The sequence below is a fragment of the Arachis stenosperma genome, chromosome 7 (genome assembly GCF_014773155.1).
Source record: "Arachis stenosperma cultivar V10309 chromosome 7, arast.V10309.gnm1.PFL2, whole genome shotgun sequence".
Lineage (NCBI taxonomy): Eukaryota > Viridiplantae > Streptophyta > Magnoliopsida > Fabales > Fabaceae > Arachis > Arachis stenosperma.
This window is the reverse complement of record NC_080383.1, coordinates 56702333-56728112: the sequence shown is the minus strand read 5'-3', so window position 1 is coordinate 56728112 and position 25780 is coordinate 56702333. Positions and strand designations below refer to the sequence as shown.

General features: G+C 33.7%; 1 protein-coding gene, 2 long non-coding RNA genes and 1 other non-coding gene across 7 annotated transcripts; 2 read left to right on the top strand and 2 right to left on the bottom strand.

Moving 5' to 3' along the window:
- The first annotated feature begins 2842 nt into the window (after window positions 1–2842).
- LOC130940284 (uncharacterized) lies at window positions 2843–9757 on the top strand. 4 transcript variants are annotated; one of them, XR_009070267.1, is made up of 7 exons: window positions 2843–3175; window positions 3358–4100; window positions 4544–4771; window positions 4999–5130; window positions 5337–5408; window positions 5515–5577; window positions 9615–9757. It is a non-coding gene; the product is annotated as an uncharacterized LOC130940284 (long non-coding RNA). The 4 variants fall into 4 exon arrangements; XR_009070266.1 differs by lacking the exon at window positions 9615–9757 and having other exon boundaries at window positions 5515–5638; XR_009070269.1 differs by lacking the exon at window positions 9615–9757 and having other exon boundaries at window positions 3425–4100; window positions 5515–5596.
- Window positions 9758–10447: 690 nt separating this feature from the next.
- On the bottom strand, window positions 10448–13804 carry LOC130941894 (uncharacterized). The gene is made up of 3 exons (XR_009070738.1): window positions 13267–13804; window positions 13047–13182; window positions 10448–10675 (listed from the first exon to the last, which is right to left on the bottom strand). It is a non-coding gene; the product is annotated as an uncharacterized LOC130941894 (long non-coding RNA).
- Window positions 13805–15253: 1449 nt separating this feature from the next.
- Window positions 15254–15335, bottom strand: TRNAS-GCU (transfer RNA serine (anticodon GCU)). Its single transcript has one exon. It is a non-coding gene; the product is annotated as a tRNA-Ser (tRNA).
- A 140-nt stretch (window positions 15336–15475) lies between these two features.
- Window positions 15476–18370, top strand: LOC130941958 (E3 ubiquitin-protein ligase SIRP1-like). Its single transcript, XM_057870614.1, has 2 exons — window positions 15476–16530; window positions 17917–18370. Exon 1 carries the CDS (start codon window positions 15651–15653, stop codon window positions 16491–16493), a length of 843 nt encoding a protein of 280 aa, XP_057726597.1. The 5' UTR covers window positions 15476–15650; the 3' UTR covers window positions 16494–16530; window positions 17917–18370.
- Window positions 18371–25780: the final 7410 nt, after the last annotated feature.

Genomic DNA, 25780 nt, shown 5'->3' with positions numbered 1-25780 from the left:
TTGACGATCCGGTATACTTGCTGGAGGAATTTATGTTACGTAAATTCTACTCATCAAGTTTTTGGCGCCGTTACCAGGGATTGATTTAGATTGACAATGATTAAGTTGGTGATATTCTAGATTAAACACTTTTTTTTCATTTTATTTAAGCACACTAACTGTTTGACACTTTGTGTCACCTAACTCTCACAACACTCTAGCACTAGAGTGTTCTTTTTTTTGCATTTGGTTTGTTTTTGTTTTGCGTATGCTAGGAGGAAGGAAAGAAAAATCAACTTCCTTTTATTCTGAGCCAAAAAGAACTCTTCTAAGATTGAGAAGAGAAGCTAGAGGGAGGAGAGTAGTTGGTGATAGTTTAGCTTTCATCATATTTTAGGTTAGAATTTTAGAGAGAGAAGCTCTCCCTATTCTCTAGAATTTAGGGTAGTTTAGGTTAAATCTTCTTAGATCCAAGTTTTAATTCTTGTTTTAGCTCAATTTCCTTTACATTCCCTTGTTCTATTGTCTTAATCCTCTTAATTTTTTGTGTTAATTCCTTTATTTTGCCAATTTTAATTCATGAACTCTCTTGTAGATTTTGATTCCATTTTAATGCAATTTTATGTTTTCATGTCTTTTTATATTTATCTTAATTGCTATTGTTAATTTCTTACTTATGTTAGTTATAGTTTCTATTAATTCTTGTATTTTGTGATATTTACTTTTATTGCACTCTAGGTGTTTGATAAAATATTTTCACTAGTTATAGAGTAGTTTTATATACTCTTGGCCTAGGTTAAGAAAATTGGGTGACCTTGAGTCATTGGGTCTCATTAAATTGGTGATTGAGAATCCTTAGTGGTCAATTTGATACCCATTAACACTAGCCTACTACTAAGTCAATTAGTAGCTAGGTTGGGACTTATGGGTTGATGTTGATCCAGCCTATTTGACTTACTTCAAGCATAGAAGTAGACTTGATGTGTTGGTCTCTCATAATAGTCAATATATGGTTTGTAGACAAGGATGGTGATCTCAATTTTTATGCCTTAGCCAAGAGTTCTTTTCCATTCCTTTATTAGTTAATTGTCATTTACTTTCTTGTTATTTACTTTTCTTGCCAATCACCAAATCAAACCCCCTTTTTTCCTTCATAGCCAATAATTGAGTACTTCATTGTAATTCCTTATGAGATGACCTGAGGTTTGAATACTTCGGTTTATTTTATTGGGGTTTGTACTTGTGACAACCAAATTAAAACTTTGATTGAAGGTTGTTTGTCAGTTGGGACTATACTTGCAACAGAATTATTTTGTGAAAATTTCTAACCGACATAAATTCTTCGATAAAAATAGAAATTGAAACACTAAAATACACCAAACTTAAAAATTTTGAAATCAAACAAGAGAAAATAACTCAAAAGAATTCGAACAAAAAAAAAGCAAACAAGAACAATTTTTGAAAAATAAGAAATAAAAAATCAACCAAAACCAAAGGATACCAAACTTAAAAATTGAAACAAAGTTTGAAAAAGAGAGAAAGATGACTAAGATGAATTTTTGAAAAATTTTAAGAAAAGAAAACAAAGAAGGTTAAAAAATTTAACAAGAAAAACAATTAAAAGAAAAACTAGAAAAAAAGTACATGATCTAAGTAACAAGACAATTGGTAGTTTGTCAATCTCAAATGATCCCCAGAAACGGCGCCAAAAACTTGGTGCGCGAAATTAGAACTCGCACAACTTCACCGGCAAGTGCATCGGATCGTTCAAGTAATACCTCAGGTAAGTGAGGGTCGATCCCACGAGAATTGTTGGATTGAACAAGTAATAGTTATCCTGTAGGTCTTAGTCAGGCAATTAGAGAAAGGGTTGTTGATTGTTGAATTCGCATAAAACAATAATAAAGAAAGTAGTAAAAAATTGGTGTAGAAACAATAATGAGCAAACAGCTAAGGTCTCAGAGATAATTACCTTTCTGGATTAATATTTCTTACCAATTATTTTAATAATGAATGATTCATTCTATGAAAAACTATAAATGATTAAAACCTGTTTCCCTAGCAAATTAATCTCCTCCAATCCTACTCAAAATGTCACAGACAAGGTCAGATCTTTCGGATCAGAGGGTGAAGTTCAGAAAACTAGTTTAGCGCCACAGAAACCTCAATTACCCCAAAGCTAACCAGATTATGTCACGTATCCAATTAGCCCAGATAGATTGCGATTTAGGAGGGATGTTTTCAAGTTGTAGCTCAAGTGACCTTGTTCCGAGTATCACAAGAACTCATGTAGAAAAAGGGACATACCCAGTCTCATTAGAATGAAGAACGAAAACACACCTTTGAACTGAAGCAAATATATATTAAAATAGAATAGTAATGATATTAATCCATAGAGATAAGTAGAGCTCCTAACCTTAACCTAGGAAGTTTAGTTACTCATGCTTTACAGAGAAAACAAAAAAAAAAACATAAAGAGGATCTGTCTGTGTCTCTGAACCTAAGTGATCTCCTCTTTAAATAGTAAAAGCAAACTCTAAAAAGATGTTAATTTTAATTTAAAAGTTAAAAAGATAATACTAGATAAGCTAAGGAGTGCAAAAATCTACTTTGGTCATGTGCTTCGATTAAGCATGGCATTCAACTTGGAGAAATGGGTGTTCACTACAAGAGGGACGGATAATAGCAGCGAAAAATTAGCAGCCATTTTTAAAATCGTCGCAAAAATGAAGGACTCGCGGCAGTTATGAACGCGGTTTGGCCGCCGCTGCAAAGCTGCTCAGGATAACAGCGGTTCAGTTTAAATAGCTGCACATCAATCACTTTGGGTATATATTATTATCATTAATTCATTATTATTATTATTAAAACACTAACGCTTTATACACTACTCCTCTTTAGAAAACACTCACCGCGCTCCAATCCCTCTTCTCCATCATCATACACTCCCCACTAGCCCTAACTCTCAGCCCTAATTCCTATAGCCCTCCAGCCGTTGAAGCCCTCGCCTTTCGCAGCTCTTGCCATCGAAGGTATGCTCATTTCCTTGCGTCGCCAGAAGGTCGTTTCAGAGCTGTTGGTCGCGTTGCCGTCTCTGCCCTCGTCGTCAAGCCCGGACCTATCCTCGTCGTCAAGCTCGGACCTATCCTCGTCGTCGTCGGTTCATAGTTGCTGCTCGCCCGTCTTCTGTTCTCCTGTAAGCACTCATTCCTACTTCTTCAGTTGCGTTTTTCTAATTTGTATAATTGTTGTTGTATAGATTTTGACTTCTGACATAATTGTATGGATTCTGAGTTAATTCTAATGGATATTGGATTCTGAGTTAATTTTATGGCTATTGGTTTGAAATTGGGATTTTCTTCTGCACTAATTTTTCAGGTTTTTGGTGTTTCAAGTTCGTTAATTGGTTTTCGAGTGATAATTGTTTGTCCTTTATTATCGTCAGAGATTAGCATCAAGCTTCGCGTTGCATATGCAACAGAGATCTCCACTCGATTCGTGTTATCTCTCTTTATTCGACATCCGTTCTCAACTACTCTGCCTCCTCGTTGAGATCCGGCTTCAATTTCTCTCCAACGATGCCGACATTAATCTCAGGGAAGTTTCTTATTATTTTATTTTCTATTTAATTGATTTATCATTTATTCATCTTTGTTTTTTTTTTTTGCTATCTAGTTTAATCTTGGAAGATGTTTTTAACAAACTATTGAGAGATGAATTTGCTTTTTTTGAGATTCAGATTTGGTTGTAAAATTTGAGTAGATTCTCTATAAAATTCATGTATGTTAGGGTTATCTATTAGGAATTAGGTTGACTTTTTGGATCAGTTTTAATTGATGAGTTTCCATTTACACTCTTTGTCTCTAATTCGAAAAATCTATTGACAGAACACAGTATTATAGTACTAATTAATCACTGTCACTGAATTGTTTTGCAACTTGTAATGATAATATAACTGATCATATTCTTGCTCATTGAAGGTTATTTACACATGAATGGAAGGTATAAGTAGTGCTAACACAGTTGAAAATGGTGTACATCATTCTCAAGTTCGATGTAGTGGAGACTAGAAAGATACAATTGTCTGGAGATTTTACCAATCTGTCAGCTTTTAATGAAAGGTTGCTATTTATTGCAGAAGTTTGCATATTTCACTGATATTGCTTTAACTTTGGTCTATGTCCTGTAGAAGTATCACATGTTTCTTCAATTAAAAGAGTCATTATTTAGATTTCTTGTTGGACATTTCTTTTTCAACTCAATTGGCAACATAAAAGTGTGATGTATTTTAGTTCCCATTTATACATAAAAGAGTATGTATTTTCATTCCCTTTTATATATTGATTTATAAATTGAAATTCATAAAAGATTGAAGGGTGCTACTTTCTTAAATGTTATCCTCTTGTGGAGAATCTGTTATTCTGACGTCCTGTGGTATATTGAGTGACAAAACTGATTTTAAAAGAAAGTTTGTTAAGTTATCTACTTTCTAAAAGCTTTCCTCTTTCGTCAATTCTTTCTCTTATTCTCAAGGACTGAATAATTGACTTTTCTATAAATGTAGTATTGCTGAGGACAGAGTTATTTTTCAGTAGTGGACACAAAGCTATCTTTCTTTCAAGAGCATGCTGAAGAAGAAAGCCAATTTAATTACTTCTGGTGTTTGATTGAAAGAATTCAAGGTGAAGGAGTAACATCTAATTCCAAAGTTGAATTTTATTCAAAGCTGTGCTCACATGCTGATCATATAATGGAAACCATCTAGAGGCATTTCAAGAATGAAGATGTTCAGGTGAGTCTTCATTGCTAGAGTGAGATGCGGACTGTATGTAGTGTTAATCTTCAACAATAAGCTATCTTTTTATTTATTTAATTATTTTCAATACATGATATATTCTGTACTTCTTAATTCATAGTTGAATTATTGAAAAAAAGTTAGTCAAAATAGCTGCAACAGTAAGCTATCTTTTTATTTATTTAATTATTTTTAATACATGATATATTCTCTCTCATCTGTAGGTTCTTCCGCTTGCACAGAAGCACTTTAGTATCAAAAGGCAATGTGAACTTTTATATCAAAGCTTGTGCATGATGCCTCTGAAATTGATTGAATGTGTGCTGCCATGGTTGATTGGAAGGCTCATAACTATGGTATGTGTTTGTCTTCAAGTGCATTAGCTATTGATCATAGGCCGTAGCTAATTTGATTGGCTTTATGTGCAAGTTATTGAAAGTACCTGAATCTTTTCCTATTCAATTTTTAGTTTGCTTTTGTGATTATTTTTGTAATATATTTTACTTTACTGTAATGTTATTTCTATAGAAATATATTATAATTATTTAATTTCATGTTTCAGATAAAATTATATTCTAAGCTCTATGAATGTTGGTGATATCATATATTATTTCATGCAGAGCACATTTCACATGTGAGTTAATCTATTTGAATGTGATATAGAGCTTATTATCCTTGAACAATTTTATTTTGGTGCTTGAAATTGAATTAACCATTTTGGAAATGCCTTTTGGTATCAGTTTAATGAAGAGGCACACTCTCCATACATCAAGAAGTAGAAGACCATCATGCATCCAGGAGAGGTACAAAGGATTCAAATAGTAGTGCTTTATATCAAGATCATGATATATATCTATTTGAGATCCTTTAATGTTGTTGATGCTCATGATATTTTATTTGGCGCTTCCTTTTGTATTATCTAATTTGGATCTTAATAGGGTCATTACTATTAACTTTGTTATTACTCTTATTTTGTGTTGCCTGATGTGATATTTTAGCCATTTTTAGTTTGCTCTTATTTTTGTGTTTGCCTAGATGATGAAGCAATATAATTGAGTAGCTTTATGAAGCCATTTTTTTTTTTTAATATAGATGTGAAAATTGTGGGGGTTATAAACCTCTGCAATATAATTTTTTTTTTAAATTGCTTATAAAATTGCAGCGGTTTGTAAACATAATGCAATTTTTTTTAAGAGATAATACTCAATTTGGTCCCTGAATTTACACGCGAGTCTCAATTTAGTCCCTGAGGTTTCAATTGTCTCTATTTAGTCCCCGGAGTTTATAAACGTGCCTCATATTAGTCCCTGACAACATTTTTAGTATAAAAACATTAATAGAGCGCTGTTGTAGACTATCACATGTCACGTTAAAACTTGTAAAATGATGCAATTTTGGTTTTGACATTTAAGTAGCTCAAAAACAGCATCGTATTACTTATTTTGTTAGGTAAAATTTTAATAAACACCATTTAGGATGTTGTTTTTGGGTTATTTGAGTGCCAAAACGAAATCGACATTATTTTACAAAGTTTAGCGTGGCATCCGGCTGTCACAACAGTGTTCTGTTAACATTTGTACGTTGAAAATTGTTTCAAGGACTAACATGAGTTATGTTCACAAAGTTTGGGGACTAAATAGAGGCAATTAAAACTTCAGGGACTAAATTGAGTCTCGCGTGTAAGTTCAGAGACCAAATTGAGTATTATCTCTTTTTTTAAAAACCCTTTAGCCGAATTGCGGCGGTTTAATCCCATTTTGTAGCGGTTGTGCCAGCGGTTCATTCGAACCGCCGCAAAATCAAATCTCCACGCCCTAACTTGCAACGGTTATCGAACCGCTGGTATGCTGTTTCGCGGCGGTTAAAAACCGCCGCAAATCCTCAAAAAAAACCGCTGCAATTTCCAGTGTGTCTTGTAGTGGTTGAACGCCCATTTGGGGGTGAGCTCGCTATCTTCTGCTGCCTGGCTGACGTTGAACACCAGTTTTGGACGTTCAACTTGGGATGTTGGTCCTTCTTAGGTGTTGAATGCCAGAAGTGGACGTTTAACGCCAGTTTTGGCAATCATTCTGGAAGAGAAGTATAGACTATTAGGCTGCATTTGTTTACAGAGAGAGGACACTGAGACATGGACATAGAGACACAAAATCATGTTTGACATAGGAGACATGGACAGAGACAGTGTGTCCAGAGACACTGAATTAGTGTATTTTGTGTCCATCTTGACAAGAATGACACAAAGACACTAACAAGGGACACAACTTATTTTTCATTCTTTTTTCATTATTTTTGTTAATTTTTCATAATTATATTTTTTTATTATTATATTTTTCATCTCAAATTTTTTGAATGAAAAAAATGAGAATAAATTATATTCTCATAATTTGTTCTAGTTTATCACCAAACAGAATACAAGAACACAAAATTTTGTATCTCTGTCCATCAGTGTCTTGTCCTGTCCTGTTCTCAATGTCTTGTCCTGTCCTGTTCTCAGAAACAAACGCAGCCTTATATATTGCTGGAAAGCTCTGGAAGTAGCCTTCCAACACCGTTAAGACCGCATTAATTGGATCTCTATAGCTCAAGATATGCTCATTCGAATGTATGGAGATCAGGATTGACAACATCTGTTATCCTTTCTTCGTCTCTGAACAAGATTCTGCCAAATTCGCCAAAAAATTACCTAAAATTATAGAAATAATGCAAAAACTCAAAGTAGCGTCTAAAAGATGAATTTTGCACTAAAAATACTAAAAATGAACAAAATATAACACAAAATACTAAAAAATACTATGAAAAAGGGTATAAGATGCTCACACATTACTTGGAAGTTGGGAATTCACTTGGTGAGGAGTTGGAGGCTTGGAGCTTGCGGAAAGGGGCATTTGGAGGTATTTTTGGATTAGGGAGGAATCGGTCAAGGTATGATTTTGGTTTTTCATATTTAATGTATAATGTTAGATGAAATCTTAGGTTAGTTAACCATAGGATAAGTTGAATTATGTGAATGGTGCGTGTTTAGTGGATATAGTAGGTAATTGTTGAGTTTGATGTGAATTGTGGTTGGAAATTAGTGTGTGATATTGGCAAATTATATGTTGAGATGATTGTGGTGTGGTTGGTATTGAATATAAATTAAAAGGTTGGGTTTGATAGTGAAGTGGTTGGAATTAATGCAATTCTTATATAAATGTATATATGAGATGAAAATGATGTTAAATTGATGATGAAGAATTAGTATTTTGAGTGATTAAGTGGTTAGTAGGTAGTGGATTAATGTTTGATGAATTATGAGAATGATTGAGATGGTATGGTTATGATTTGGTTAGTTTGGATTGGAAAATTTGGTAAAAAACTTGAAGATTTGGGTTTTGGTAATAATACAATTTGTAACCAACTTTGTCGCGCTGTAACCTGTCTCTCGGAACCTCAAATTTGGTGAAACATATCTTAAATAAAAATTGGATTCGAGTAGTTTATGACGTTCTAAGAACGAAATAAAAATAATTTTTGACGAAAATGTTATGCACGTTTGAAGTTTGGGTTTAAAAACACAATTTTGTAGAAAACTATAATTTCTGGTGTGTATGTGTACGCATACTATCGTGCGCACGCACGGAGCAGAGCATTGGTGAGACTCGTGCATACGCACGTGCGTACGAACACACTAGGGATTTTGTAAGTTGTTATACGCACACTATGATGCGTATGCACAGAATGAGATTTTCATCTGGTGCATGCGTACACACAGTACTATGCATACGCACAATGCCCTACTTTATACTAAAACTTTATTTTTAACTGTTCGACCTTCCCATCAAGCTTGTGACCTTCCTAAACCAATTTTTTGTTGAAAATTCACGATTTTTGAACTATCAACTATTCTTCTAGTTTTTTTCAAACATTTGAAAACTCTGTTTAAGGTCCTATGTCTAGGTTTTAGGCTACAGAATATGTAAGTTTGGTGATGGAGCTAGTTTTGGTATCGAAGGAGATTTGAGAAGTGAATGCTTGACTTGATGAGATATTAACAGTGATCAATGAGACATGATTGCGAATAATGTTGATATTTATGAATTATGATTGAAATATTTACTCAAATCATGTATTTAAAAATTATCTGAGACACGAGTTTTCCTGGGTGAAAGCAGTGACTTGTCACCACTTGTTCTAGGTTGAGATACGATACTCTGTTAAATAACTGTTGTAAGATGTGACTGGGCACTTTAACTCCCCGAGTTCTCTCCCATGATCCTGCTTTTATATATATATATATATATATATTTGAACTTGGGGATTTTTACATTGATATTTTTGAGCTTGGGGATGCGTGCATAGAGAGTCTATCTAATGGTTAGCTACCGGATATGTCGGGTTTGGCTATATAACCGACAGATGAGACTCACTAGTCATAGGATAGGCATACATCATATGCATTTGTATGTTTTTCTTAAGTGTGCATTGTTTGGTTTGCCTAACTGCTTAGCCATGTTTATTTGTTACTTTTGTACCTGTACTCTATCTGTGTTTTCTTTGTTTAATTTATATGTGTATGTATTTCTGAGAGACCTTCTTTTGCTGGAGGTGTGATGAGGGTTGTTCCATCTAGAGGTTAGGAGGTTTGAAGGAAGCAGAAGGTGCAGAGTTAGGTTAGAACTAGATTCCTATAGATAGATTACTGAATTTCTGGTTTAGTATAATCTTTAAGTAAAAATCGGAGAGTCAGAGTTCTAGGAATGCCTTTGGCTTTCTCGGGACATTATTTATTATCTATACAATCACCTTTACCATGCTAAGAACCCCCCGGTTTTCATTCCATACATATATTGTTGTTTTTCAGATGCAGAATGCTACTGGAGGCTCTGTTGAAGCAAAAATCTATTTTAGACTTTGTGTTTTGTACTATATATATATATATATATATATATATATATATATATATATATATATTTGTATTTTGGTTATATATATGTATATGTATACTCTGGTCGGCCTTGGCTTTGTAAGTTGAGTATGGAGCTTGATATCTATCTCTTTTGGAATTTTGTTCTTTATATATATGCTATCCTTTCCGTTCGCTCTTTGTCATCCATTTTATGCTTACCGGATGCGAGAGGTGCGATTATCTATTACGCTTTTGTTTAACTTCTTCTTCAAGGCTCCTAGTTATAACTCCTTTCAACTATATATGTATACGTCTTTTAGTTTTAGAGATCGTAATACCTCACCACCTCTTATTTACGACTTAAGCGTAAAGCTCTGTGTGGTGGGGAGTTACGTTTCTCTTCATCATCTTCTGCGTCATCTTCTTTTTCATCTTTTTTTCTTCATCTTTTCCTTATTTTATTTTCTCAAAATTCTTCTTGATTTACTCTCTTGAGAGGAATAAAACCAAAAAGAAGGAATGTGAAGAAGAAGGAGGAGGAACACGAAGAAAAAGGAAGAGGAATACGAAGAATGAGGCAGAGAAACGCGAAGAAGTAGAAGAAGAAGGAGGAACAAGAGAGGAACGCGAGAATGCTTACGTACTTGGAGCGTGTTTTCACGCTCCACTAATGAAACTGATTTTGTAACATTCTTACTATCAGAATATCACGCTTCTGGCTGCGCCACTCAGATAGCGAGGATATTACGACGACTTCTATATACTTAATAATAAATAGGAGCCTTTAACTCGAAATTGTATCGCTGTTTCCTTTTAAAAATCGAAAGTTCTCTTTTACTTTATACAAACATACATATACATATATAGGAAACTTCTTACAAATTTTATCCCTCTTACAAAAATATCGTGACAAAGGCGAGGGGAGAAACTATGACCAATATATCCAAACAAAACAGCACAGCTAAGAAATCACCAAATCTTCACATAGCTTCCTCCTTTGTCCTGAAAAGAGAAGTCTGTAGATGGGTGAGAATATTATCCTCGCAGGTTCTCAGTAGAGAGTTTAAGAATTATCATAAGAGGATATGCATAAAAGAAGAATGAATTTTAAAAGCAAAATTCAAAACCACAACAATTAATTATCCAAAATTCAAAGTTCTCTTTTTTAATTATAAGAATTTCCAAGCTTAAATAATATCCCATAACATAATCAAGTACAACCTCCGGCACAATACAAAATCAACTCACGACCTCTGGCCCAACATATAAACAAATCACCATTCGGTATCAAAATAGAATCCATCACAGGCACAAACAATATAAGACAAACACAATTAGAGAACAGTTACAGCAAGCAAGTACCACAATTAACAGTTATAAAGAATTCATCAATAGGCAAATCAAAACACTTAAGAACACCCAAACAATAGCAAACAAATGCAGTATGATGTATGCCTGTCCTGTTGGCCATGAGCTCACGTGTCAATTATATTGCCAGAACCTAACACATCCGGTAGCTAACCTGGATATCGTCTCTCAACACGAAGGAAATTCTCAACCTTCTAGAAGGGAATCCTCACCCTTCCAATCAGAGAAAGACTGTGATGTAATAATAGAGAATCTTCAACCTAACTCGTTCATACAATAGCCAGAAATTGAATCGAAGAGAATCCTTAACCTTCTCCATTCAATTCCCCGATGTAACAAGAGAGGGAATCCTCAATCCCGCTTGTCCACCGCAACAAGAGAGAGAATCCTCAGCCTCAACTTGTCTATCGCAGCAAAAGAGAGAATCATCAATCTCAACTTACCTATTCGTGAGCGGGACAAAGCCAATGTTCTCACCACATCAATCCAAATCTCATTTCCATCAAACATAACCAAGATTATAATCAGGATCACAATTCTTTATAATCATATTTCAGTCAAATATAATCTTAATCATAACAAAAAATTAAATTAATAATGCAGAATTGAACCGAAGGGAATCCTCAACCTTCTATCCAACTCCTCGATACGACAAGAAAGGGAATCCTCAACCTTCTATCCAACTCCTCGATACGACAAGAAAGGGAATCCTCAACTTCAAGTTTATCCACCGCAATAAAAAAAGGAATCCTCAATCTCAACTTGTCTATCGCAGCAAGAGAGAGAATCCTCAATCTCAACTTGCCTATTCTCAAAACCCTTTGATTAATAAATAATTAACTTTTTGAATCTTTAACTAAACAAATGAATTTCTTTTCGTTTTTACTCAAAACTAAATAAGTAAATCATGAACCCATTTCCCAAATCAACCAAATCGAAAGTCCAAAATTAACTTTAATAATCCATTTCATGTTTAAACATTTGAATTCAATTATTTTTGAAAACCACTAAAAACTTTCAAAGCTTTTCCCCAAGGACCCAAAATATAATTCTTTGCTTAAATCAACCCAAGCCAAAATAAGTTATTATATTAGATCAAATTACCTTAAATCAAGATTTATTAAATTAAATTCTACGACAAAGTCTTTAAATTTAGGGGGCAACAACCAATCTCATTTCTTTAAATTCATTAAAAACCTTAAATCATAACTCTTTAATTCATATCAATTCAGTAAAACTCATTTCCATTCAATCAAATACCTGGAAACATAATCATTTTTGTAATTAGCCAAACCAAATTGAAAAGCAAGTTAAATCCTCATTTTCGCTCAACTAAAAACCCTAAACTAACTTCAAAACCTGTTTAAGTTTAAGACTCCTTCAAAAGACTAAAAAATCATACTGTTTGCAAATCCAAAACATAACCATTTATTCTTTGATAATCACTTCAAAGTTCACTAAAACACCCTAGATAATAATCTTTTCTTTAGTTAAATCAAAATCAAATAAAATAATTCTTCAATTAAATTAATCAAAATAAAATTTCTAAATTCTCATAAAAATTTTGACAGCATCTCCCCTAAAAATCAGACTTTGCCACTCTTCTCGCGTCCCTATCAAACCATTTCTGAAACTCTTCTCAACCGTTTCTAAAATCAAATCAATACCAATATCAAATCATTTCTCAATCCTTTCCAATGAGTTCAAAATCAAATCATTCCTCAATAAGACATACAAATCAAATTTCCAAATCAAGCTTTTATTCACTACCACAACGCTAACTCAATAATCAGAAATAGCTACAATCCAACCATGATCATAACAACTTTAAACCAAATACAAAATCCAACTAAACATCGTCAATTGATCAATAAACCAATCAAGCAAGCAATTGCATTCATTCAAGGCAACTCAATTCAATCCATAAGACTTACGAAATCACAAAAATACATTTTTCACATTAGTATTGACTTATAACAATTCTTCAAAATAACATGAGTTTTAAGAAAAACTCCCTACCTAAACGACGACTCAACTACGCGATAAACTCTGTTTTGTCCTCTTTGTTCATAGCATCAGCAGCCGTAACGTGCAAAAAAACTCCGCCATAACGCTGTGATAGCAACGAACGCAGTATGCAACTTCAGTAACTCAACTACAACACATTAACGTCGCAAAAGCCTTAGTAATATGTAACAGAATAGCGACAAAGAGGGGTTTTCGGAGCAAAATGACTTACTGTACCAAGAAAAAACAAAGAACCGAATAGCCGCAGCTCCAACGGTTAACTCTGGTGAGCTTCAGCAGCGACGGTTATTGCTGGTGACCACCCAGACAGCAGCAACGGCGGTAGGGAACGGCAGCACTAGTGACAGAACGCGATGGCAGCAATGGGATGCAACTCTTCCTCTTCCTCTCGCTTGTTCTCTCTCTCTTTCTCTCTCCCATCTGAGCTCCACACCACGACCACGACGAACCAATGGTGGCAATGGCAACGAACGCAAGGTGCGGCGGCACCCAAAGGCTCCTCCCTCCTCCATGCGACCTTCTTTCCTCAGCGACAGCGACATATCCTCACAGCTCCATGGATGGCGACGAAACTTGGCTCAAAAGCAGAACAGGCTAGATGGCTGCGGGGCGTGATGGTGGCAACGTGGCACAGTGGCTAGGTGCGGTCTCCCCCTCCTTCCTTATTCCTTGCAGCAGTCTTCTCTCTTTTCCCCTTTCTTTCTTTCCTTTATCAGCCGTGTGTAGCTTGGGGGATGACAACGAGAAAGAAGAGTAGAAGTAACTGTGTGTATTAGATCTAGGGTTTGAGTTAGGATTTTAAATTTTGAAATTTTTAGATAATTTGGTAATTTTAATGAAAATTAGGGATAATATAGTAATTGAAAATTAATTTTATTCTAACAAAATTATCTTTAAAAAAAGTACTTTTTATTCATAAATTTATAAATTATTTTTAAATAAATTTTCTAATTCAAGAATTAGAGATAATCAAATCAATTTCCTTTAAAATCATAAAATAAAGTTCAAAATCTAATTATTCAAATTAAAGCATATAAAATCTTTATTATTATTCAAGTGCTAAAACTTTAAATCATAAATAAAAAAATACCCAATTAATATAAAAATCTTTAAAAATATAATCTTAAATAAATATCATAAATCATAAATAACTTATTATTTAAGTTTCAAAAATTCGAAGTCTTAAAGATTTTTGTTAGATTTGGATCAACTTGATTGAACTTGATTACTAAAAAAAATTGGATGTGTAGCATCTCTTTAAGATCTAAACGTTTTTTTATTTCAAAAAAAAGGAAATTAAACACTATTCAAGCACACAAAATTTAAGTAATTCTATCACTCTGCATCGACCAACATTTTGTCAGGCACACAAAATTTGAATTCGTAAAAAGTTTAGCTCTTAAATCCATAATTTGAACGTCTAACATGGAAAGTTAATCACATAACTCTAAGAACATAATCCTCTCTCAAACTCTTAGCAATTCATATTACTATAATTTCCTAGCAAATCATCATAGACTTTAGCAATTCTCGTTATCAATTGTTATATTGATGTTATAATCATAGCCAACATTGATCCTTCTGTGTCCGCACCAAATAATGTTGCACCAACTCCCACAGTATTGCCTTGAAGACTAGGCTGCAACATCCTCATTATTCATCTTACACGGGATAATTCTAGGGGTTGGGAAGCCATATCACAAATCACCTTGCACTTGCTTGGACTATGAGGCCTTAACTATAATAATTAGAAGAAAACCTATATGCCACCAACTTAGACAACAACCGTTTGCCATGGGGCCAGGGCGCATCATCATGATCGAAGTAAGATATCTATATGCTGAAAATAGGATGCTTCCTTGGCTTCGAATCAAATAAAATCCGCAGGTGTCATATACAGAAAATTCTGAATGTGATATGAGTCCTTCTGTGCAAGTACTCAAGGTGGCGGCAAATTTTATGGATTTTTATTTTTATGATTTACTTTACCACAATTCAGGTATTGTCAAATTCAAACAAAATTGATCACTTATGAAAAAGCTAAAGAAAAAGAAAGAGAGACCTTAAAATATATTACATTGCCTCTCTGTCTTTGGCTGATGCAGAGATAGTAAATAGACTAAATATGTTACAAGTTCCAAACGTTTGCAAAGATAAAGTGAAATAGCATAACAGAGAAGGAAATAGAAGAAAAAAAACGTCGCCTGAGAGATTCGAACTCTCGCGGGGAAACCCCATGTACTTAGCAGGCACACGCCTTAACCACTCGGCCAAAGCGACGCTGATGTAAAGTGTTCTGTTCTTGAATTATATTGACAATAGTGGCTCTAGTTGATCAGACATAGGCCACAAAATACCAAACGAAACGTAACAAACGATAGACAAACCAACCTATTGTATTGAAGAAGGTTGCGTGCGGGCCCCACTTTCTCTCTCTCTTCACCTTCTTCAGTTCTCCTCCCACCCCCTCTCTCTCATCTTAACCATGACTCCTCGCTGCCCTTTCCTGACTCCTCAGAAACTCAAAGTCAAACTCCTCACTTAATTGATTAATCCCCTCCTCCACAGCCGCTTGCACCAACACCACCAGCCATCATGGCGACGGCGACGGGGGCGGAGGAATCAGAACTCAATACCTATTGGTGCCACGAATGCGACATGAGCGTCGCTCTCTCCTCTTCCCGTTCTTCCCCTCTCATGTGTCCCCACTGCCGCACCCACTTCCTAGAACTCATGGACTCACCTTCCCAAAACGACGCCGTTGCACCACTCTCCTCTCTCTCCCTCTTTGATTCCCCCTTCTTTCACCGCCTAATCCACCACCACCTCGTTTCCAACTCCAATACCAACACCACCGACAGTCCAAACGACGACGTCGCTTTCGAGGACCCCCTCTCTTTACTCTCCCCGTCCCTGATTTCCTCCAAAACAGCGTCGTCCAAGTCCTCCGCAACCGCCGTCCCCGTAATTCTTGTCACCTCTGCGTTGCTCTCCCAGCTCGATCCAACCGGTGTCGTTTCGTGCGCGGTGTGCAAGGACGACATTGAAATCGACGAGGAAGCAAAGCAGCTTCCGTGTAACCACCTTTACCACTCCGATTGCATCACGCCGTGGCTCGAACTCCACGATTCGTGCCCGCTCTGCCGGTTCCGACTTTCGGCGGCAGAGGAGGAGGCGGAAGGGGAGGAAGAAGACGGCCTCGATGGTGCTTTGACGTCGAGCGAGATCAGGAGTCAGCTGAGGGCGGCGATGGTGAGGCTTTCGGAGCTAATGGAGGAAGAGGAGGATGATTTCTACGGGTTGAGGACCACTCTGAATCACATTGCCTCAAGGCACGGCTTGATTGGCTCCAATGGTGCATCTGTGGTGAGCGAGGAGGGTGAGGGTGGTGATTCGGAGAATTTTTCCAGAATCGGTGGTGGCAATGGCAGTGAATGAAGGGGTGGTCTTGTCTGCAAATTCATCAATGTATAAGGTACAAAACATAGCAGTTTTTTCCTCTTTTGGTTTGCCTATAGTTTTATGTTTTGGTATTGTGTTAGTGATGAAGAGTTGTTAGCCTGAAATTGTTGTTATGTTACGTCTGTGCCGAAGATCATGGAGATTTCCCTCTTGCTAATTGAGTTCTAAGTTAATTATAACTGCCACAGTGTTTAGTAAAATGGTGATGGTGTGTGTATTTGCTGTTCTTGGAAGATCTTTCATAATGAATCTATCAATTTTCAGCAAGTGATTACTCAAAAATTGTAATGTCCGTTTGTCTTTTGGTTTGGTTACATGATGCTATTCAATACCACCGACTTTTGCATTTGGTATTGTCAAGTTTTTAGGATTGGCAGTTCAAGAGTTGGAGTGAGATGGAATGTAATAAGGTATTGAGAGAACTCATTTCATCCGTCTTTCATCTTGCACCTTATTTACTCCCATCTCTTCTCATCGGGTCAGTGTTATGGCATAAGGGATTGCAGGCTGAAATTAATAAGAACTTAGAGTTCTTGCAACTCCATTTCCTTCTATTGGTATTTCCAAACAAGGGCCTTTTCTCTATCCTATAATATCAGAACAATGGTATCAGTGTATTGATATTCCTAAACCATGCCAATTGTATTCTATCCTCATTTTGTTCTATTTCATTCCTAACAAAGCAGTCTTCTAGTTAATTACATTTTCTTATTCGTATGCAATAGAAGGTTGTTTCCTTCAGTGTTAGATATGCACCTTGATTTAGGACTTTAGGCATGGTTTTATAAGATAAGCAAACAAACATAAGGAGAAAATACAAATCTTATTGTTGATGTCAGTCATGTCATGGATATTTGAAATGCTGAATCACATCTTGCATATTCGTGCAAGTCATAACTCATTTTCACCATCCTGTGTGTATCTATTCAAGTTAAAATCTTAGACTACCAGGTGGTTAGTGCATGCTTAAAGATTGCCAAAACTGAATACTTTGCTGCAGAGTGTAATTTTCCCTATGAATTAGTTTTTTTTTTTTTTTTGTATTTCAAGAAGATTGATCCTTGGCCTTTATGGGAAAGCACATCTGGGACCATAAAAAATTCCTGTTAATCTTTATTCATTAGTCTGTGTCGTTGCTACATTTAAAAAACAAAAATGATCTGTTGTTAATCTTTATGCATTAGTCTGTGTCGTTGCTACATTTGAAAAAAGAATAAAGAAAAAAAAAACACTACAATTTGGTGGAGCAACTTTGTCTACTTTATATTTGTGGCAGCATAGTTGGCACTAATGCCTTATAGCACATGTATTTCTGCATAGCCATTATTTATAGCCATTTATCTTCTATTTCAAAACAAGCTTGTGAACTAACATTGTCTATTCTGATATTTGATGGCAGGTATATAGTGTATTAAAAGAATCTTCAAGTTGTATTGCCATAGATCGTCTTAACAAGTGTAAATCTGCACCGACGATTGTGCTGTTCCAATTTTTCTTTGGATCACTCCATTAGGTAGTTGTAGTATTTAGTATATAGCTGGAAATACAATAAACTGATTATGCACGCGAGTAAGCTACATTTCTTTCCTCGCCTACCCATCATCCAGTCTCTCTATGTTGGTCCTTGAATTTGGATTCTCTACTCGTATTTACCCTCTATTCTAGGCAATAAAATCTTAGATTCAGCTACTGTTTCTTGTTGCGGTGTCTGAATTGCTAAAGTAGATCCTTTGCATCGAATAATTTTGTTTAGTTTTTCTTGGTGTTTCATGAAATTGTATATGGATTGAATCTTCTGAGTGTGGCTATGTAGTATGGAAGAGCCTTTATATGCATATTCGTTGTGTCTTGAAGTTGAAGCTTTGTTTTCATCTCTACTTAAGAAATGATTTTTTATTTTAATTTTAATTTTTTAATATCACTTTAACTTCAACCATCTAACTTCTCTCATATTATTGGTTAAGTACTTAAGTTTAATGCTTTTAAGAATGGATGATATTCTTGGGGCTAACCTTAACGTGGTTACGGGGCATATAAACTATCTTCGTCTCAATTAATTTTTTTTAGAATAAAGTATCGTTTTTGTTCTTATCGTTTGGGACATATTTCAAAATTTTTTTTAATGTTTTAAAACTGTAACAATGTTATTCTACTATATTTTCTGTTGAAAAATGTTTATGGGAGATATGCACATGGACATCAAAAACTATTGTGGTAGATTGCTCTCATTATTGAAAGAGGAAAAAATAAAAGTAAAACTAAAAGGAGTAAAATGATAAATAAATTTTTGAAAATTTATATTTCAAATAGATTAGTTTTTAAAAAAAATATACCAATAATGTCTTTTAAAATAACAGATATGGATATATTATTTTTAAATTTATCTTTTATGATTATGATAGAATGTCTTAATTTGATAACTTGCAAGTTTGTTATTCTAAAAGATTTTATTGGTACTTTTTTTTTTTAGGGATTAATTTATCCACTTTATTGGTATTTTTTTTTTAGGGATTAATCTATCCGAAATATAAATTCTCACGTGTTTATTTGTCACTTTTCTCAACTATAAAAAAAACAATGACAATATAAAAGTCTAATAATTGAAATTGCTAAAAAAAGAAAAACAGAGAGTAACAAGGAATTAGAGATAATACTCAATTTGGTCTCTGAACTTACACATGAATCTCAATTTAATCCTTAAAATTTTAATTGCCTCTATTTAGTCCCAGAACTTTACAAATATTACTCACGTTAGTCTCTAACGTAAACAACGAAATGCCACGCTGGACGCCAAACGAATATATTACGTGACCTTTGAAACGTTTGCATCAATTTAGTCCCATAGCAACTATTTAAATACCTAATCCCCAATCCATTTGAAGCTCCTTAGCTTCTTCTTCGAACCTTACTCCTCTGTTGGGAGATATTTTTATAAAGTTCATAATGGGTAGCGGTAGTAAATCCGTTGAGAGTTCCAGCAACCAACGCTTTAATGGAGGTTGAAAAATCACTTGAAGTAGAGAAGAACTATTCCTAGAGTGGTGTGAGTGTGGGTGTAGACCCGTTTTGAGATGGTAAAAAACATATGCAAATTCAAAGAGACCTTTTTTTGGGTATCCAAACTATAATATAAGTGCAAGAGTATTCTAAATTTTTTATGAAACTTGTAGTATCTATTCTTCCTCCATCTCTATGGAATATGTTTGCAAAGTGTTGGCAAGAGGTGGTGTAGGTTGTTTGTTTGGGCTAATAAATTTCATAAAGAAGGAGAAGCAAGATGTAGAGTGGTTCCAGAAAATGAAAATGATGAAGAATGAGGATGAATTTTGCTTGAAAGATTGGAAGCTTGAAATCTAAAGTTAGGGCTTTGAAATTGGAAGGAATTTTGTTAGTTGTAACAAATTTGCTTGTAGTTGCTATTTTATTATAGAAATGGTGAAGACTGGCCTGATGCATTTTGTTAAAATGCCAAATTTGATGGTTGAAAGATTCAAATTAGAGGAATATTTTGAAGAAAAGTTAATGTATATTGTTGTATGTATTTTTATTTTAAGTTTCAATGAATGAAAATTGCACTTGTGTTAATTTAAATGGAAATTGTAATTTGTGAGTTAAGATATTGTTTATTTGTGAATTCAATTATACAAAATAAAATATAAGAATTTTAGATAAGAAATATCATCCAATTCTTTTATAATTCATTAATAAAACATTCACATTGATCCTGAATTCAAACACAACTATAATGTTAGTGTGATGTAAAGTTATCCAAAAGGAACTATTTCAAGTATAACTAACCAAAAGCTAACATTGCAAAGTTATGCAAACTTAGAGAAAGAAGATAACTAATCCAAAAGGTAAATAATCCAAAAGTATAATGCCCTATTACATATAAAGCTCCTAAAAATAGAGAATGATCAACAATTCAATTTTTTTTCGTGGAGGTTTAAATCCGGCAGTAGGGACAAATTTCATGATACTGGCTAGTCGTGTGGCTATCCTTGAAGATACACCTTGCATTGGATCAACTGGTACATTAGTTGCGGGTGAGGTACTAGAAGGTTGGGACACCATTCTTTTGGTTGCAAGCTTTGGGGGTCTTGCATTATGTTGCACTAGACTAGTCTCCATCTATAAAAAGTGTGAAGAAGTTAGTGAAATTTGAACAAAAAATGAATTGATATAGTGATTAAATTTAAGGAATAATTTAAAATATACCAGCTGAGACATAATTGGTTGGCTCATGCCAAGCTCAACCTCAGCCTGGCCTTCATGCTGAACTTCTTGAGTTTGAATTAGAGGTGGATTACCATTAGGTGCAGCAACTTGAGGTGGTACATCAACAGGTGGAATAGCATGAGCAGGATTCACAACTGAGCAGTAGTGGTAGGGGCAGTAGGGTTGGAATTACCACTTATAGCAGCTGCCACTTCTTCATCCTCTCTTTAGACAGTTTCTCTTTGTGTGAGCTTTTTCGCCACAATAGCGATAAGAAACTTCTTTATAAATCCTCTTCATCTTGGTCTTTTGCTTCTTGCTTCTATTAAGGCCATCATTGGCATCCTTTTTACATTTTTTTAGGTGCTCCTGGCATTTGTTTGAATTTTAGAACTTGTGGTCTATTGTATGAAGACTTCTCCCACATTACTTGATCAGGAATAGGGGTTTAAATGGAATGCATATATGTCATTATATGCATCTATTATCAACCACTTGTAGTAAAATTCATCAGGACATTTTCTGGCTTTAGCCAATGCAGTACAAGCATGAATATAAGGCATCCCTGTACACAGAAATACAATATATACAACCAGTAATAATTAAATATATTTGTATCAGAAAACCAAAACATGGTAATATATAAGATGAATCTTGATCATAGAACAAAAAAAATTTATTAACTACCGCTTAGCTGACTTAGATGGTCGTTGTTCTACAACATAATCCAGATCATAGACTCCATGTTCATAATACACATGAGAAACTCCGTTGTTTCTCTCTGCAAAGATGCACATTTTTAGCATCTCATTGTCATTAGTCATGGTCCTCGAACCAGCTGTCAAGGGCCTGTTGAGAACCAGCCATCAACATTGCTCAACCTTATCATAACCAAGATGTTTATAGTGGTCCCTGCTTAAAAAGCATCCGAAGTGTCTATATCTAATCCAAGAAAAAATTTGTTCTCTTCAGTATGTCAAGCTTCCATCTTCATTTCTGACAAATGATCCTCTATGGTGATATATAATTTTAATGATCAACAACTAGAATTAGTGTGCTTGATATATATATATATATATATATATATATATATATATATATATATATATATATATATATATATATGGGAATTCATTTAATAATGATGTTAACATAACTATATTAATCCGTGAATTAATTAATAAGTTGTTATGTTAGTGCAACTAAGGCTGGGTTTGGTAAAGCTTTTTCAGGAGGTGCTTGTGCTTTTAAAAAGCACAAGCACGTCATTTTGCGTTTGGTAAATTAAAAAGCTCAAGTGCTTGTGCTTGCGGCTTTTAAAAGTTAGGGGTGCTTTTGAAAGCACCTAGGAGGGAGCTTTTCAAAGTTGGCTTGTGCTTTTCAAAATTTAAAAGTCTAATATAACCTCATATGTTAACTAATTTTCAAATTTAATATTTGCATTTATGTCTATTATAGTATTTTTAAATTTTAAAAGCTATTTTACCAAACACAATTGATGTTGCTTATGTTTATTAAAAGTTGTTTTTGATTTGATTTACCAAACATAAATGCTACAACTTTTAAAAAGCCATCTTTTAAAAGTTAACTTTTATAAGCTACTTTTAAAAAGTAAAAGCTTTACCAAACTAAGCCTAAATAGAATTCTCAATTTATTTCACCACTACAATTTCAATAATAAATATAAGTAACTAACAAAAGAAAATTCATGAAAATGTTACAAACGTGACTTTTAAATAAGCACTAAATCATCCTATGACGAAAATGTGTTCAGTTTTAACTTCTAATAAATAATCTACAAAATTCACCTTAATGATTATTCAATTATTCAAGTGAATTGAAGAAAGAGAGATGCAATAGGAAAAAAAATATAATTTGACTACTCTTTACCATGTCTTGATAAGGTTAGACTTGCTAAAACAGAAATTGTATTGTTATTATAAGACAACAACAGACCAAAAAAATTCATTAAGAAAATTATATCAACTACTCCATATATGATCAATAATTAAATCTTGTGGATCAATTACTCCATGTTACAAGATGCAAGAAGCAATTGACTTACTTGACTTGGCTATATATAGAGATCAAGACTTTGATGAAACTGCACCTCTCTTCTAATTAAAATAGAGGAAGAATTAAATGTAACATATTGCATATAACAATCTGATTCCATCCTTTTATTTCTTAATACATTGATTATCAGACAAACACACCAATGCCGAAATCCTAACCCAAAAATACTCTCCTAAAATACTCAAAATCAAATTAATGGTACCGAAAAAGGTAATGATCAAACATCTAACTAATAAGCCAAAAAATTAAATGATAGTAACTGAAAACATAAATACTAACAAAGAATAAGCACAAAAAATTAACATTATACTAACATGCAAAGAAAAATGCATTTAGTTAGAATGCATAAAAAAGAAAAAGAGGAGGAACCAAAAGTGAAGAAAAAAAATAAAGCATCATCATAGGTATAGAAGTTTTTTCTTCACTATTTTTCTTACTTCAATGTAGGTGAAAAAAAGACAGCTGGTGCAATGTGAAGTGATTGAAGAGAAGAGAATCGCGACTTCAACGAATTTGATGAGTCCGACTCACAACAGCGCTATTGTAGACAAGAGAAAGAAGAAGAACAATCCTATTACGGGCAGAATATGATCTAGTGCTTGTTTAACTGAAACGTTTGCCATCTCAAAACGTGATACAATATCGTTTTGGACTATTTGGGCGCCAAACTAAAATGACATTGTTTTAGTGGAGTCCAGCATGACATTTTGTTGGACATGTCTGATAATATCTCCGTGATGGAAATCACTGTAGAGACTAACGTGAGTAAAGTTTGTAAAATTCAGGAACTAAATAAAGGCAATTGAAATTTCAAGAACTAAATTGAGGCTCGAGTGTAAGTTCAGGGACCAAATTAAGTATTATCTCAATTCTCAATGAATTAAATAAAATCTTTTGTTGATTAAATGTAAAGTCGTAATTCCTAATCCTGTCAACTTCTAGATCATCGCAAAAGTGGGTTAGAAACCAAGTCTGAAAACTCTTTGGTTTCTGCCTCTACAACTACATAAGCAATTGTGAGGATTTGGTCAGGATTCTGAACCATTGGTTTAAGTAGTCGGCCTTCATAGGGTGTCTTAATAAAACACCCCCTAATTCCAATCATGGGCCTCCATACCGTAACACTATTTTTTCAAGCATCCAAGTACATATTGAGTTTTTCAAATGTTGGTCTCATGTTCCTCCCTGACAATAGTGTCTCAAAGACAAATTAGGGTGGTCTATAAACTTACAAATGGACCGAAGACCCTAGATTTGATCGTAGCAATTCAGTACAATAATTATAGAGCCTCTTATGTTGCTCTACATATGTTCCATGTAACTCATCTAGTACAAACAGCTTCACTCTATCCAATTTAGACTTGTTTAAATCTACATTTTACTTGCTATATGCATTTTTTATAGCTGTTACTTATTAGGTTGAATTCCTCCAACAATGCAAAATACCTTATGGGGATTTACATTTCTGTTCTTGTTCAGCTTGAGTAAACCCACGATCATATGCAATATCTAAAGATGGATAAATTCTATGTTTAATTTAGGTATGAAATGGTGTATCTAGATGAGCTTAAAAAATCATGTATTGAATGTTCCACTTTTATGAATTATTAGAATTCAGTAAATAAAAATAAAAAAATGCTATAAAAAAATAGTATTGATCAAGGGCAAAGCTAGAACCTCTTTTAGGAAGCGGACAATATAAAAAATACAACTAAATAGAAGAAAAAAATATAAAATTAAGGAGGGATCAAATTATAAAATAGAAGATTTTATAAGTAAAAGTTATTAATTTGGAGAGGCAATTGCCTCCCTTCCTCTATATTAAGCTCTACTCCTGATATTGATAGACTTTAATAAATATAGATTATTATATAAATAAATGAGTAACTATTTTTAGTTTTATATAGCATATTTAAATAAATAAATAAACACAAAATATATTAATATATACAAAAATGATTATAAATCTTTTTATTTATTAAAATTGATAAATATGGAGTAAAAATTTTAAGATATTAAAACAAATTCATATTAAGATGTTACTTTTTGTTACAACATATAAAATATAAAATAATTAAATTTTATTTTATATTATTTGACAGATGATAGATCATTTCATATTGAAATTAAAAATATTTTAAATAATTATTTTTGTGAAAGATATTAATACGTAATATATATAAAACTATATAAATATTATTAAAATGTATTTTTATTTAAAATATTACATATATAATTATATAAAAAAGTTGGTTTATAAAAACAAATTTAACAATTTTTAACTTTTTGACTTGTCTTGTTTATTCTTACGAAGAGATAATAGAAACAGAAAATAAGCAATATTCTTGTTTCTTTATTATTTTTAAATATCTATAGCAATTGGTCTGATTCAGCTAGAACATGTATATGAATAGCTTCAAGTCATTATAATTTCTACTTTTCAAAAAAGTAAGTTCCATAATGAGTTTACAATCATTTTCATTTTTTGTTTTTTAGTGTTGTTAAAAGAAGCAAATTTAGATGAATATAAATGAGTAAGAACATTTTTAAATATGTATATGTCACCCATAAAAGTCTTAAATTAGAGAGGTGATTTACCATTACAAGCGTTAATGATTTGATTACATTGAGAAATATCATTTATTACCTTGTAGTGAAGTCGATTAGAAAATGATTTAACATTCTTTACTTTTAGAAAAGGTTTTGAAGATCTAACTAGAAAAAAAAAACCAAAGAAAAAAGCTCAACTACTAACCATGAACCAAGTGAACGGAAAAGAGGTTTTAAAGGAGATCGATCAACAAGAATTTAATTTATAGAAAGAAAGAAATTGATAAAGACTTGTGCTTATAGCTGGACCTACTAAGATAGGTCCAACCCATATTCGCACCGAAAAATGAGCAACTCTCATAAGTGGGCCACACAAGGTTAGACTGACTCAGATACAAGTCTCCTAATCCATATCCAAC